The sequence below is a fragment of the Zootoca vivipara genome, chromosome 2 (assembly GCF_963506605.1).
Source record: "Zootoca vivipara chromosome 2, rZooViv1.1, whole genome shotgun sequence".
Lineage (NCBI taxonomy): Eukaryota > Metazoa > Chordata > Lepidosauria > Squamata > Lacertidae > Zootoca > Zootoca vivipara.
The window spans coordinates 15,199,256-15,210,431 of record NC_083277.1 but is presented as its reverse complement, the minus strand read 5'-3'; the positions used below and the strand labels follow the sequence as shown (position 1 = coordinate 15,210,431).

Below are 11,176 nucleotides of genomic sequence, written 5' to 3'. Positions count from 1 at the left end.
GGATGGAGGAGGTGTAGCTGCTCCCTTCTCTGGCAAACCAGCACCAGAAACCATTGGCACCAGCACAGCAGCCATTTAAAAATATTGGGGGCTGGGGTCATGATTGCAAGGGAGATGGATTCCTATCCCATCGGGCTTCTGGTGCCACGGGGAATGTGTCAAGGCTCCGGTTGTATTTAGAATCCAGAGAGAGCTTTCTCCAGATTAAGAAATACCAGTTAACCTCCAAGCCCAATAAGGCTGATTTAGAGAAACTGTTCATTCATCTTTTAAGAGGACCATCTTCAATCAAGCACAGGCACCGCTGAAGCTTAAATGATGAGGATGGGATGTTCTGGGTTCGAAATAAAAGGAAAGGAGGGCCTAACCTTCACCTCCCTCCTGTGAGTTAACTAGGTATCTTCCTACTTAGATCTAGCCACATGGTAAAGTAATGGCTAATAAGTGTTGACGTGGTTGGTCTACCAGATACTGCATTTCAATTCATTCACCACTTCGTCCTTCACCCCGCCTTGCTCCTGTGACACTGGACATAATAATGGTGCCTTTGAGATGGCACTAGGAAGCTGCCTTCCTTGGCACTGACTAGCAGCTCTCCAGAGGTTCAGATAGCAGCCCTTCCCAGCTTTCCCTGGAACTGCTAAGAATTGAACCATGCAAGGTGGATATTCTGCTACTGAGCGATGGCCCATCATAAGTGAGAGGGCACAGTGGCCAAAGTACTGCCACTCTTCACTGCCTCATGATGAGCCATGCTTGCGCCATTCTTCCCAATTCGACCACATTCCCCTCCCTCAGCCCCACCCTGATTCAAAGACAAACTCTGACAAAAGGACTGTACAAAATGCAAAGCGCTTTATTCACCACATAAATGGAAAGGACTAAAAAAAAAACAACCACCCCCAAACATCTATATATTAGTGTAAAAATTCTGTCTTTTTCTCCTGCTTTTCAAATATATACACATCCTGATGCACAGTACAAACAAGACGCAAACAGCTACAAGTATTCCCCAGGGAAACGCACACAAAAAAGGCATTCGACAAGATTGCGTAGAGGCAACAAATCAGAGAAGTAACGCTGGGCATAACGTGCCCCTGAAATTTCTTGAAATAGAAATATACATCTAGTTATGATGAGTCATTTCACACCATTGAAAATATGTAATTAAAAAAATTAGTTTGCCCTTGTTAAGCAGAAGCAAATCGTGACTAAGGCTACAATCCTATGTGCACTCACTTGAAAGAAAACCCCCTTCAACTTACTGGGACTTCCTTCCTGATTGAACATTATAGGATTGTGGTGTATATCCCATTGAAAACAATGGGATGGGGCTCATGCTACAAACCCCCTGCAAATGGACCTGGGTGCTTGCCCCAGTGAACTAAGTGGAACGTTGAGTGAACAGGCATTGGCTTGCACTGCCCCGGCATCGTTTCTGAAGGACGGTGCTTGGTAGATTTAATTGCCATCTTTGTATTCTCTTGGTTACTGCTCTAATAATCTCCCACCCCCTAACTTAAATGCTCTCTGCAACTATCTATTCCAAAACGAGCTTTAAATTTTGAAAAATGCTTGATGAAACGGAACCACTCCTAGTCGACGGAAAATGCTACTTTTAACTTTAATTAGGAAACCCAACAACACTTGGGAGGAAGAAAAACCATTATTTCCCTCTCCCTCCCACTAAATGGGGCATTGGCATCGGCAAAGCTTATTGCATGGGTTACCTGTTAAGAGGAACTTCCTGTGTAGAGACACCCCCTGATCTAGCACAGATCGAAGCACAGGCTTCTATGCGGACAGATCCGTTGAGCACGACCGTGGTGATGATTTTCAGGCTACGTTCTCAGGGGAGTCTCCACAATGGAATCGCAGAGAGAAGGGGGGTAAATCGATCGGTTCCCCCAGCACCTCTGCTTGCTTTGAAAAAGTGCATCCCTTCGCCACTGCTTCGTGCAGTACAGTATCTACAATCATGTCACCTCAAGTCTCCAGGAAAGAAAGGGGAAATGAATTCATGAGAGAGGAGAGCCGGGCATGGCACTGATATGTGGCTAAGGGAGAACAGAAAACCAGCCCTTTTGGAAACCCTGGGTCAATTCCCTTTTTTGAGGTCAGGCCATGACTGCACCCAGCCCAAAGCCTCACCAGATCTTGCCAGCCTGGTCTCCTGCCTCTTTTGCTCAACGAAGTGGGCAAGACCAAGAGGTATTCCCCCCTCCCACCCCACTTACCCCTACAGAGCAGCTAGTAGTGGGTTCTCCCAGCTACAATGGATTAGTCAAGTACCCTCGAATTCATTTCTTCCAGCATTGCCAAACATCCAGTGCTCAGTTAATCCCAGTGTGCTCAGAACAAAGGGTCCTTATTGGTTCAGCCAGTGTCAGTCCAGTTGTGAATGAAACTCAAAGGCAGAAATGTAGTCCCCCCAAGTGTGGAGTCACCCAGCCCCAACTTTCTGAGGAAGAGATGGCAGGTAAGAGAGTCACACTCCCTGGGGAAAGAGTATGAATGGGGGGCGGGGAAGAGAACAGAGACAAAGTTCTCAAAGGGTAAAATACTGAGCCACCATAAAGCAAGGTTGTGGTGATGGGGAAAACTTTTTGTTTCCCCTCCAGGCTCCCCCTAACTAGCACTGACCATTTGCTCCCAAGATAGCTGGAATATGCAGTTAGCAGAGCATGAGACTCTCTTAATCTCAGGGTCGTGGGTTTGAGCCCCAAGCTCAAAGATTCCCGCATTGCAGCGGAAAAGATGACCCCCCCCTTCCAACTCATAATTCCATGATTCTAAGAGACCCTTGCATGTGGTTATCTGTCTGCTGCTATGTGCAAATGTCTGAGGATGGAAGCACAATGAAGCTTCTGCATGAAAAACGGGATTTTGGACAGGGCTTCTCCAGCCCCTCCTGAAATAACACACATACAGACACACAGAGGAGAACGTATTAGAATCGTAAACCTCACTCTGTGACCTTGGACAGCGGGATCCTGGTGTTTCGTGGTCCTCAGGGGAAGAGGTGCTGCTCCACCGAAAATCCGCCATAATCACAGCACTGTCACATTGGCCCAACAGAATGAAGTTCAGAATGGAATTCATTCTTAGTTTTTGGGGCTGTTCAGAAGTGTCCTACATAGCTTTATTTCGATAATCGTTACAGGAACCCTGTAAAGTAGGCCTCCGAGGGGCCATAGCTGAGGGAACAGGGTTAATTAAGGCCACCTAGTGAATATATGGCTGCGGTAAGATCTGAATCCAGGTCTTTGAAGTTCATACACTTAGCCATCTGTCGTAGCTGTGGGGACACTGTGCCTAGCATGGAACTGCCCAGATGGAAGTGAGTGGATGAGCATTCTGTCTCCTTGGCCAATCAGAAGACTTCTTGTGACCTGGCGTGGCGTTGATAAAATGAGGTTAGGGAGGGCCATCTAGCAGACCCCAGCAACAACAACAGCCCCTGCTGCCTTAGTGGGAGGTTCAACTCACACCTTGAAAACATGGATATACAGGGGAATAACAGAAAAGGTCTGCAGATGAAACGAATGCAGTGGAAACACAGTCACGTGTGGGTACTGGTGAAGTTTGTTCAGATTAAGGCAGATCGATTGAATCAAAGTAGAATTGCACTGACAGAAAGAGAGACCAGGACGAGAAGAGAATTGGGTACGTATGTGAATAGGTGGGCCAGAAAACAGAGAAGGGGGAATGTGTTGGAAATGTATGGCAGTGCTGAATCATGGGACGTCCGAGAGACGGTTAAAAATTAGCAGAAGAGACTGATGGAGCGGGGGGGAGGGGGGGGAGGGAGGGAGGGAGAATGTCATGTTGAGGAGTGGATGGAGAGCAATGGGTGGGCCAACCAGGGCTGAGTCAAGGATGGGCAGACAAGATGCCCCCCCCCCCGCAGGCACCCCAGAGCGTGACGCCCTCTTGAGCTACATCCTGCCTCCTCCCTCAGCAGTCTCTGTGGCGCAACCCGAGTCCTTAAACATAATCTCCGCTGGCCGGCACCAATCCCGTTCACACCATATTGAGGGCATCTTCAGCCAGGAAGCGGTGCAGATGTTGGAAAGAGGGGCGGTCCTTGGCCTCTCGCGCCCAGCACCTCAGCATCATCTCATAGACAGCCAGCGGGCAGGCGGGAGGACGAGAGAGATAGACCTGTGGGGGGGGGAGGGCGAAAGGGAGGATTACAAGGCAAGTCATGTGACCAGGAGGAATGGGAGGAGCTCGGAGAATTGGAGGGGCAGGTTGGGGGGTGAGAAATTGGGCCCATGGGAGGAGTCCAATTCGGGGGAGGGTCCCAGTGGATTGAGAGGAGCTCTGGATTAAAGGGAGGGGCTAGTGACTAGGTGGGGGGGGAGGTTTACAGCATTAAGGGACAGGAGCTTCTAAGCACATACTCGGGAGCATGTAAATAAACAGGACCTGAGCTGTGCATGTGACTAACATGAAGAAATCCCCACATCCTGTCACACACAAATTCGTAGTTCTACCCCCAAGCGTTCTCTAATGTCAGCCACCTCATACAGAAGGAAGTTCAGAAAGCTTTTGCTGGTGTCGTTGTGGTCGCTATGGCTAAACAACCGGGAGTCAGAAATCCTTGGTGACCCACTGCAGGAGAAACCCAAACCCTTTTGGGGCCCAGGGGCTCATTTGGAAATCTAATAAACCGCTGTGGCGAAAGAAAATAACCCGTTTTACTGAAAGAAAACTGGCGATGCTCAGATTGCACACGCTCTCTCTCTCTCTCTCTCAAAAATAAAGTAACACAAAAGAAAACAGGGAACCCAAAAGTGGTCACGTAACCTCCCAATCAAACAATGAAAACACCCAAACCCATCAAGTTAAAAAAATAACAATAGTGGAGGGGCAGGTGCCAAGTGTTGTGTGTCCGAAAGTGCTATTGTGCTCATAAGTGCCGTGTTGAGGGACCCAGATCTTATTGCAGATCACCCAGAAATCTTCTCACAGCTCCTATATCTGCCTTCCACCCACAGCGGCACAAATTCCTGGAGAAGTCATTGGCTCTGCCCAGGCTCCCCGACTGTTGTTACCTGCTTGCCCTGGTGCCGGAAGAACTCTCCGGCGTTCTCAATGACGGCTTCGTCGGTGAGCTGGCTGTAGGGCTGCTCCTGGCACAGCATAAGCACTTCCCAAAGCGTGACACCAAACGCCCAGACGTCGCTGGCTGTGGTGAACTTGCCCTGAGGGAAACAGAGCAGGAGGGTGAATAGCAGAGGCCACATATACTCCTTGGTGGTCCTGGCACTCCCCACCCTGTTCATCCCTCACTTTCTGCCTTCGCCATCAAGCACTTGGAAGACCTAGGCTCCATCTTCACAGTCACAGCAGTGTCACGCCACTTTAAAAACAGTGGCAGCTCCCTGCAAAGGATCCTGGGAACTGTAGTTTGTTAAAGGTGCTGAGGGGTTGTTTCCCTTGCAGAGTTACAGTTCCCAGAGTTCCCTGGGAAGAGGCACTGGCTGTTAAACCACTGTCATGTTGGATTGCAGGGGAATGGTGGGAGGAACCAACTGGGGAACCCCCAAGGAAAGAAGACTCAGAGCCCGGGAATTGGTGGTGGGATGACAATAAGTGGCCAGAAGGAGGAGGAACTCGTGGAAGTTGAAGAGGTAACAGGGAATAGTGAGCTGGGAGGACTCAAGAGTCCTTTTTGTTGGGCATAATTCAGAGGGAAATTCCCAGGTGTCAAAAAAAGACTATTTATGTATGCCACTACTGCGGCCTGTGTTTTGTTAGCCCAATGGAAATTGAGCGAGGTCCCAACCAAAGAATAGTGGCAACTTAAAACTGATGGAATATGCGCAGCTTGCAGATTTAACATACGGTATAAGACAGGCACCCCCAAACTCGGCCCTCCAGATGTTTTGGGACTACAACTCCCATCATTCCTAGCTAACCAGTGGTCAGGGATGATGGGAACTGTAGTCCCAAAACATCTGGAGGGCCGAGTTTGGGGGTGCCTGGTATAAGAGAACAAGAAGAATGTACGTTTAAAGAAGACTAGAAAATGTTTACTGGATATATGGGTGAAAATTGTGTTCATTTAAAAACGCTGGCAGCATCAGGATAAATTCAACAGTGTAAATAAGTTTTGATGGATGTAACAATGGATTACTGAATGGTTTAGTGCATGTAAAATATGCAGGGATGTATGGTATGCAAAATGAACCATGGAAAGAGAAGAAGGGAAGTCACTTGATTTAATGTTTAAATGAATATTTTGAAATGTAAATTAGAAAACTTAATAAAAATTAAACAAAAAACAAATAAAACAGTGAGCTGGGAGATTCACTGGCAGAATCACAGAGGCAGAAGCTGGAGCAGGAGGGTGGGAAGAGTAGGGGCAAGAGGAGTCAGGCTTCCAACAGAATTAAGTGTTAACTCCAACTTGTGCAGTATGGTATACTACCGGCTCACTCCTGACAACCACTCTGAGATCTGAAGTTATTTGAGAGAAATAGGAGCCCCACCACAACTCTCAGCACCCTTAACAAACAGCACTTTGACGAACAGGGTACTTTGAGAGAAGCCGTGCCTTTTTAAAAAGGGGTGTGGTATCGCTTCAAATGCACAGTGCAGTCTTTAACATATCAAACTCTCGGTTGTTTTTGCTGGCCACCAAAAGTGACTCCCTTTTGAATGGGGAAACGGCACCTAACAGAGGCGAGGCAAACGAGAAGGGAGGAGGCAAAGCCTACAAGACGACCCTCGAAGCAGGCATGGGGAAAACCTTTGGCTCTCTCCGGATCTTGTTGGGGTAGCCCAGCAACATCCAGCAGGCCACAGGCTCCCTTTCCCTCACTTTATAAAGTGGTGCTCTCACCATGAGGATGCACTCCCAAGCCATCCAGCGGATTGGCAGCACTGCACGGCCCTGGATGCGGTAATAGTCCCCGGCGTAGAGGTTCCGGCTCATGCCGAAGTCGGCAATCTTGATGGTGAAGCCTTCGCCCACCAAGCAGTTCCGCGTCGCCAGATCCCGGTGCACAAAGTTGAGGGAGGCAAGGAACGCCATTCCTGAGGCAATCTGGGCCCCCACATGGACCAGAGTAGGATAGCTAAGTAGCAGAGAGAGAGAGAGAGAGGCACATCAGGAACACTCCCCTAAGACCGAAGAGATGCAAGTGATATTCCCATCAGGCACTGGGGTAGCTCAGTAAAGTGCTGGCCTCCAGGGAAGGCAACTAATCAAGTCGGGATGCAATTGAATGGGGTGGATTTTTTTCCCTTCAGGATTTTAGTGAATTATGAATCCAGAGGAACACCACAAGCTCACTCTTTGCTGGCTGGCCCAGGACTTTGTACTTTGGTAGGTCTTGGCCCGGGAGCAGTTGGGAGAACAAGATGCCACATGAATTTTGAAGCATGTACAGGAAGTTCAAAATTGAAAATAAACCTTTGAAATTAAGACTCGGGAGCTGCTTTTAAAATGCTCGACAACAAAACCTTGTTCATGGATCCTCAAGCTACACTGTTTAGGCACTGGCTTGCCAAACACAATACTTTTCTGCCACTTAAAAACAGTAACGGCCCTCTTAAATGCAGAAGCAAGTGCTGGAAAAAAATTCTGAAAGGGTAGTCTCTGTTAATCTCTTGCCTCGGAAACATCCAAAAAATAGCTGCTGCACCTGAAATGCACACCTGACGACCAACGCCATCAGGGCAGGACTTCCAAGGCAAAACGGGCTGGATTCTGCTGCCATGGAATCACAGAGTTGGAAGGGACCACGAGGGTCATCTAGTCCAACCCCCTGCAATGCAGGAATCTTTTTTGCCCAACGTGGGGCTCGAACCCACAACCCTGAGATTGTGCATCTCATGCTCTACTGACTAAGCTATCCCAGCTTGGAGTCGGTACCCGATTGTCGGCTTCCCGCTGGGGCTCCCGCCCAGCTTGTCCTCCATCTCATGCCCACTGAGAAACTGGTTGAGGTCTCCGTTCTCCATGTACTCCGTGATCATGCACAGGGGGTCGTCTCTCACGCAAACGCCCAGGAGCCGGACGATGTTGAGGTCCTTCAGGCGAGACATGATCTTCACCTCCTTCAGGAAATCATTCCTTGACAGGCAAGAAGAAGAGGTTGTAAGGGATAAACAAATCAAAGGGCTCTGCATCGATCTGCAGATCGAAAGATGGAAGGTGCCAAACAAAAAAAGGACGGTTGACGAAACCTGACATTTGACAATCATGAAGCCTAAATTCTGCAAACTGGTACAAATTAGGCAACTGACAAAATCCAGAAACGTTTGAGAAGTGCTGCCTCAGTGCTGCCACTTGTGACAAGCACTCATAGCATCTTCCAGGCTGGTTTCAAGCAGAGGAGGTGAGATAATGGCGATCACATGAATGGGGCTGACTCTAGCTGTTAGGTCCCTGCCTAACTCAGGGCTTGCAGCCCAGCCAGGGACAATCACATCCCTTAAATCACATCAGCCCCTGCTCAAAGGCAGGTCAGAACAAAACTGGAATCAGGAGAATAAAGATATAGAGAATAGAGGGGAATACTCAAGTGATAGGACCCAGGACTGCAGAGATTCCATTAGTAGATGTTTTGAACGTGAAGTTAGATAAATCTCTTCCAGAAGAGAGACTGCCATTCAGTTAAACCAGGCATAGGCAAACTTAACCCTCCAGATGTTTTGGGACTACAATTCCCATCATCCCCAACCACTGGTCCTGTTAGCTAGGGATCATGGAAGTTGTTGTCCCAAAACATCTGGAGGGCCAAGTTTGCCTATTATGCCTGAGTGGAACTCAACCCCACAGGAGGCAGGTGGCGGCCACCAACTTGGATGGTTTTATTGTCACATTTTTTAATTGCATTAGATTGTTATAAGATGTACTGTACATTTTTTGTTCCTTCAGCTTGTAAACCGCCTTGAGTGTTGTAAGATGGAAAGAAGGTATACAACTAAAAAATTATGATGATGATGAGGCCTGTGCAAATTTTATGGAGGATCAGGCTACCAAACTACACACACACACACACACACACACACACACACACACACACACACACACACGAAGCAGAGAGGTTTGTACACTTACCTGGCATTCTTAGTGGCGTCAGAGCGTAGAATCTTCACAGCCACCAGCAGAGGGCGCCCCTTGCGCACATTGAAGGGGAACTCCAGGCTTGGAAGGTCCTGAGGGTTTTCCACTTCACACAAGTGGACCTTTTTAAGGGAAAAAACAAACCTGGTGACTCTGGGGGGAAGGAAGAGAACAAGAAACCAGCCTCATCTCCCCTTACCTCCCCTTTCTCCATCACTTGGTCGCTCCATCACAAAGCAAGGAGGGCTGGTTGTGACCATAGCTGCCAAGTTTTCCCTTTTCTCACGAGGAAGCCTATTCAGCATAATGGAAAATCCCTTAAAAAAAGGGATAACTTGGCAGCTATGGTTGTGACATTCCCACGCTTCACGTGAAAATGCACTTGGCAACTGTTGGGCGTTTTACCTGCCCATTCGGTATTTTAGCTCAGGTTCGGTAATCAGGTAAGTTTGTGAAAACTGCACATGTTTGTGAGGGGTTCCCCCCCCCTCCATTGACCCCATTCCCTTCATCAGTTAAGCTCCACCCCCTTGTGGCCTAAACTCGCCAAGCTCCACACCTGACTCCAAAATTGGTACTTATGGCCCCACCTACTGACCTGTGGCTCCACCTAAACTAAAGGTAAAGGGACCCCTAGCCATTAGGTCCAGTCGTGACTGACTCTGGGGTTGCGGCGCTCATCTCGCATTATTGGCCGAGGGAGCCGGCGTACAGCTTCCAGGTCATGTGGCCAGCATGACAAAGCTGCTTCTGGTGAACCAGAGCAGCGCACGGAAACGCCGTTTACCTTCCCACTGGAGTGGTACCTATTTATCTACTTGCACTTTGATGTGCTTTCGAACGGCTAGGTTGGCAGGAGGTGGGACTGAGCAACGGGAGATCACCCTACTGCAGGGATTCGAACCGCCGACCTTCTGATCGGCAAGCCCTAGGCTCTGTGGTTTAACCCACAGCGCCACCCGCGTCCAGATATTTTTACCTTACTGACCAGATATTTTTATCTTAAGCAAAAACAAAAACAAAACCCACTCTGGGCTTCACAGCACCCACCATCCTTTCCAAATAAAAAATAACAAAAAGGGGTCAGAATCCAAAGACTTCTGGAAATCTGCCACAAGTGTAGGGAACCTGTGGCTCTCAAGATCAGCCCCAGTCAGCATCACCAATGCTCAGGTATGATGGGGGTTGTAATCCAGCCACACCTGGAGAGCACACCTGAAGATCACAGGCCCTCTTAGAAGGCCCAGCTTCCCAGGCTCTCAACTGTGATGTCTTTCCTGGCCTTGTTTTTCCCTAGGCCCTCAGCTTATTATTTACTCTTGCTTCAGCAAGTTATAAACAGAGGAGCTTTGCGAAACAGATTTGTCCTGAGCAGATGGGAAGTCTTCCAAGTGCAAAACCTCAGCATCACTTAGCATGTTCTCGTCTGACATTTCTAAAGCCCTATGAAAGTACGTGTAAACTAAGAAGCAGAGTTACAGGTAGGTAGCCGTGCTGGTCTGCCGTAGTCGGAACAAAATAAAAAAATTCCTTCCAGTAGCACCTTAGAGACCAACTAAGTTTGTCATTGGTATGAGCTTTCGTGTGCATGCACACTTCTTCGGATACACTGAAACACTCTACTCTACTGTTTTGTTTCTTCAAACGTCCATCCCGCCTTCCCTCCGAAACAATCCTCCATAGCAGCCTTCATCATCTTAAAAAAACAAAAAACCTTCTACACCTACAGATAGACTCACCTCTCCAAACTGCCCTTCGCCCAGTTTCTCCTTGAAGACAAGCCTCTCCCGGGGGAACTCGCCCAGCGTCATGTCCTTGCCGGCGAGGGCGTCCACTGCAATAGCCGGGACTGCGTAGGTGTTCCCGCCGGTCACCCCTTGCAAGTTGATGATGTCAGCTTCGGCGTAATGCGGCACGTTGTTCTGGAAGCCCGGCTGACTTCCTGCGGTTTCCGGTTCCATGTAGTCAGCGCCACACGCTGTGGGAAGGAAAGTCAGGGGTAAGGAAACACGGAGCCAGTCCACTTTGGCCAGCTAACGCGGTGAGATTATTTGCCTCGCCCTGAGGATGGCTGCTTTTTGCAGGGACTCG

At 48.7% G+C, this 11,176-nt stretch overlaps 1 protein-coding gene across 5 annotated transcripts in view; it reads right to left on the bottom strand.

Moving 5' to 3' along the window:
* The window catches only part of DDR1 (discoidin domain receptor tyrosine kinase 1), a 273,948-nt gene that overhangs the window by 209,978 nt on the left and 52,794 nt on the right, over positions 1 to 11,176 (bottom strand). For 4 of the 5 annotated variants that reach the window (XM_035107357.2, XM_035107359.2, XM_035107356.2 and 1 more), the window contains 6 exons: positions 10,825 to 11,063; positions 9,080 to 9,207; positions 7,889 to 8,089; positions 6,854 to 7,088; positions 5,061 to 5,210; positions 834 to 4,164 (listed from right to left, as the gene is read on the bottom strand). In XM_035107357.2, the coding sequence (XP_034963248.2) occupies positions 4,024 to 4,164; positions 5,061 to 5,210; positions 6,854 to 7,088; positions 7,889 to 8,089; positions 9,080 to 9,207; positions 10,825 to 11,063 (1,094 nt within the window). In that variant the 3' untranslated portion in view covers positions 834 to 4,023. Of the gene's footprint in view, positions 1 to 833; positions 4,165 to 5,060; positions 5,211 to 6,853; positions 7,089 to 7,888; positions 8,090 to 9,079; positions 9,208 to 10,824; positions 11,064 to 11,176 lie in introns of those variants that run through there. The other variant, XR_009557073.1, reaches the window with a different exon arrangement.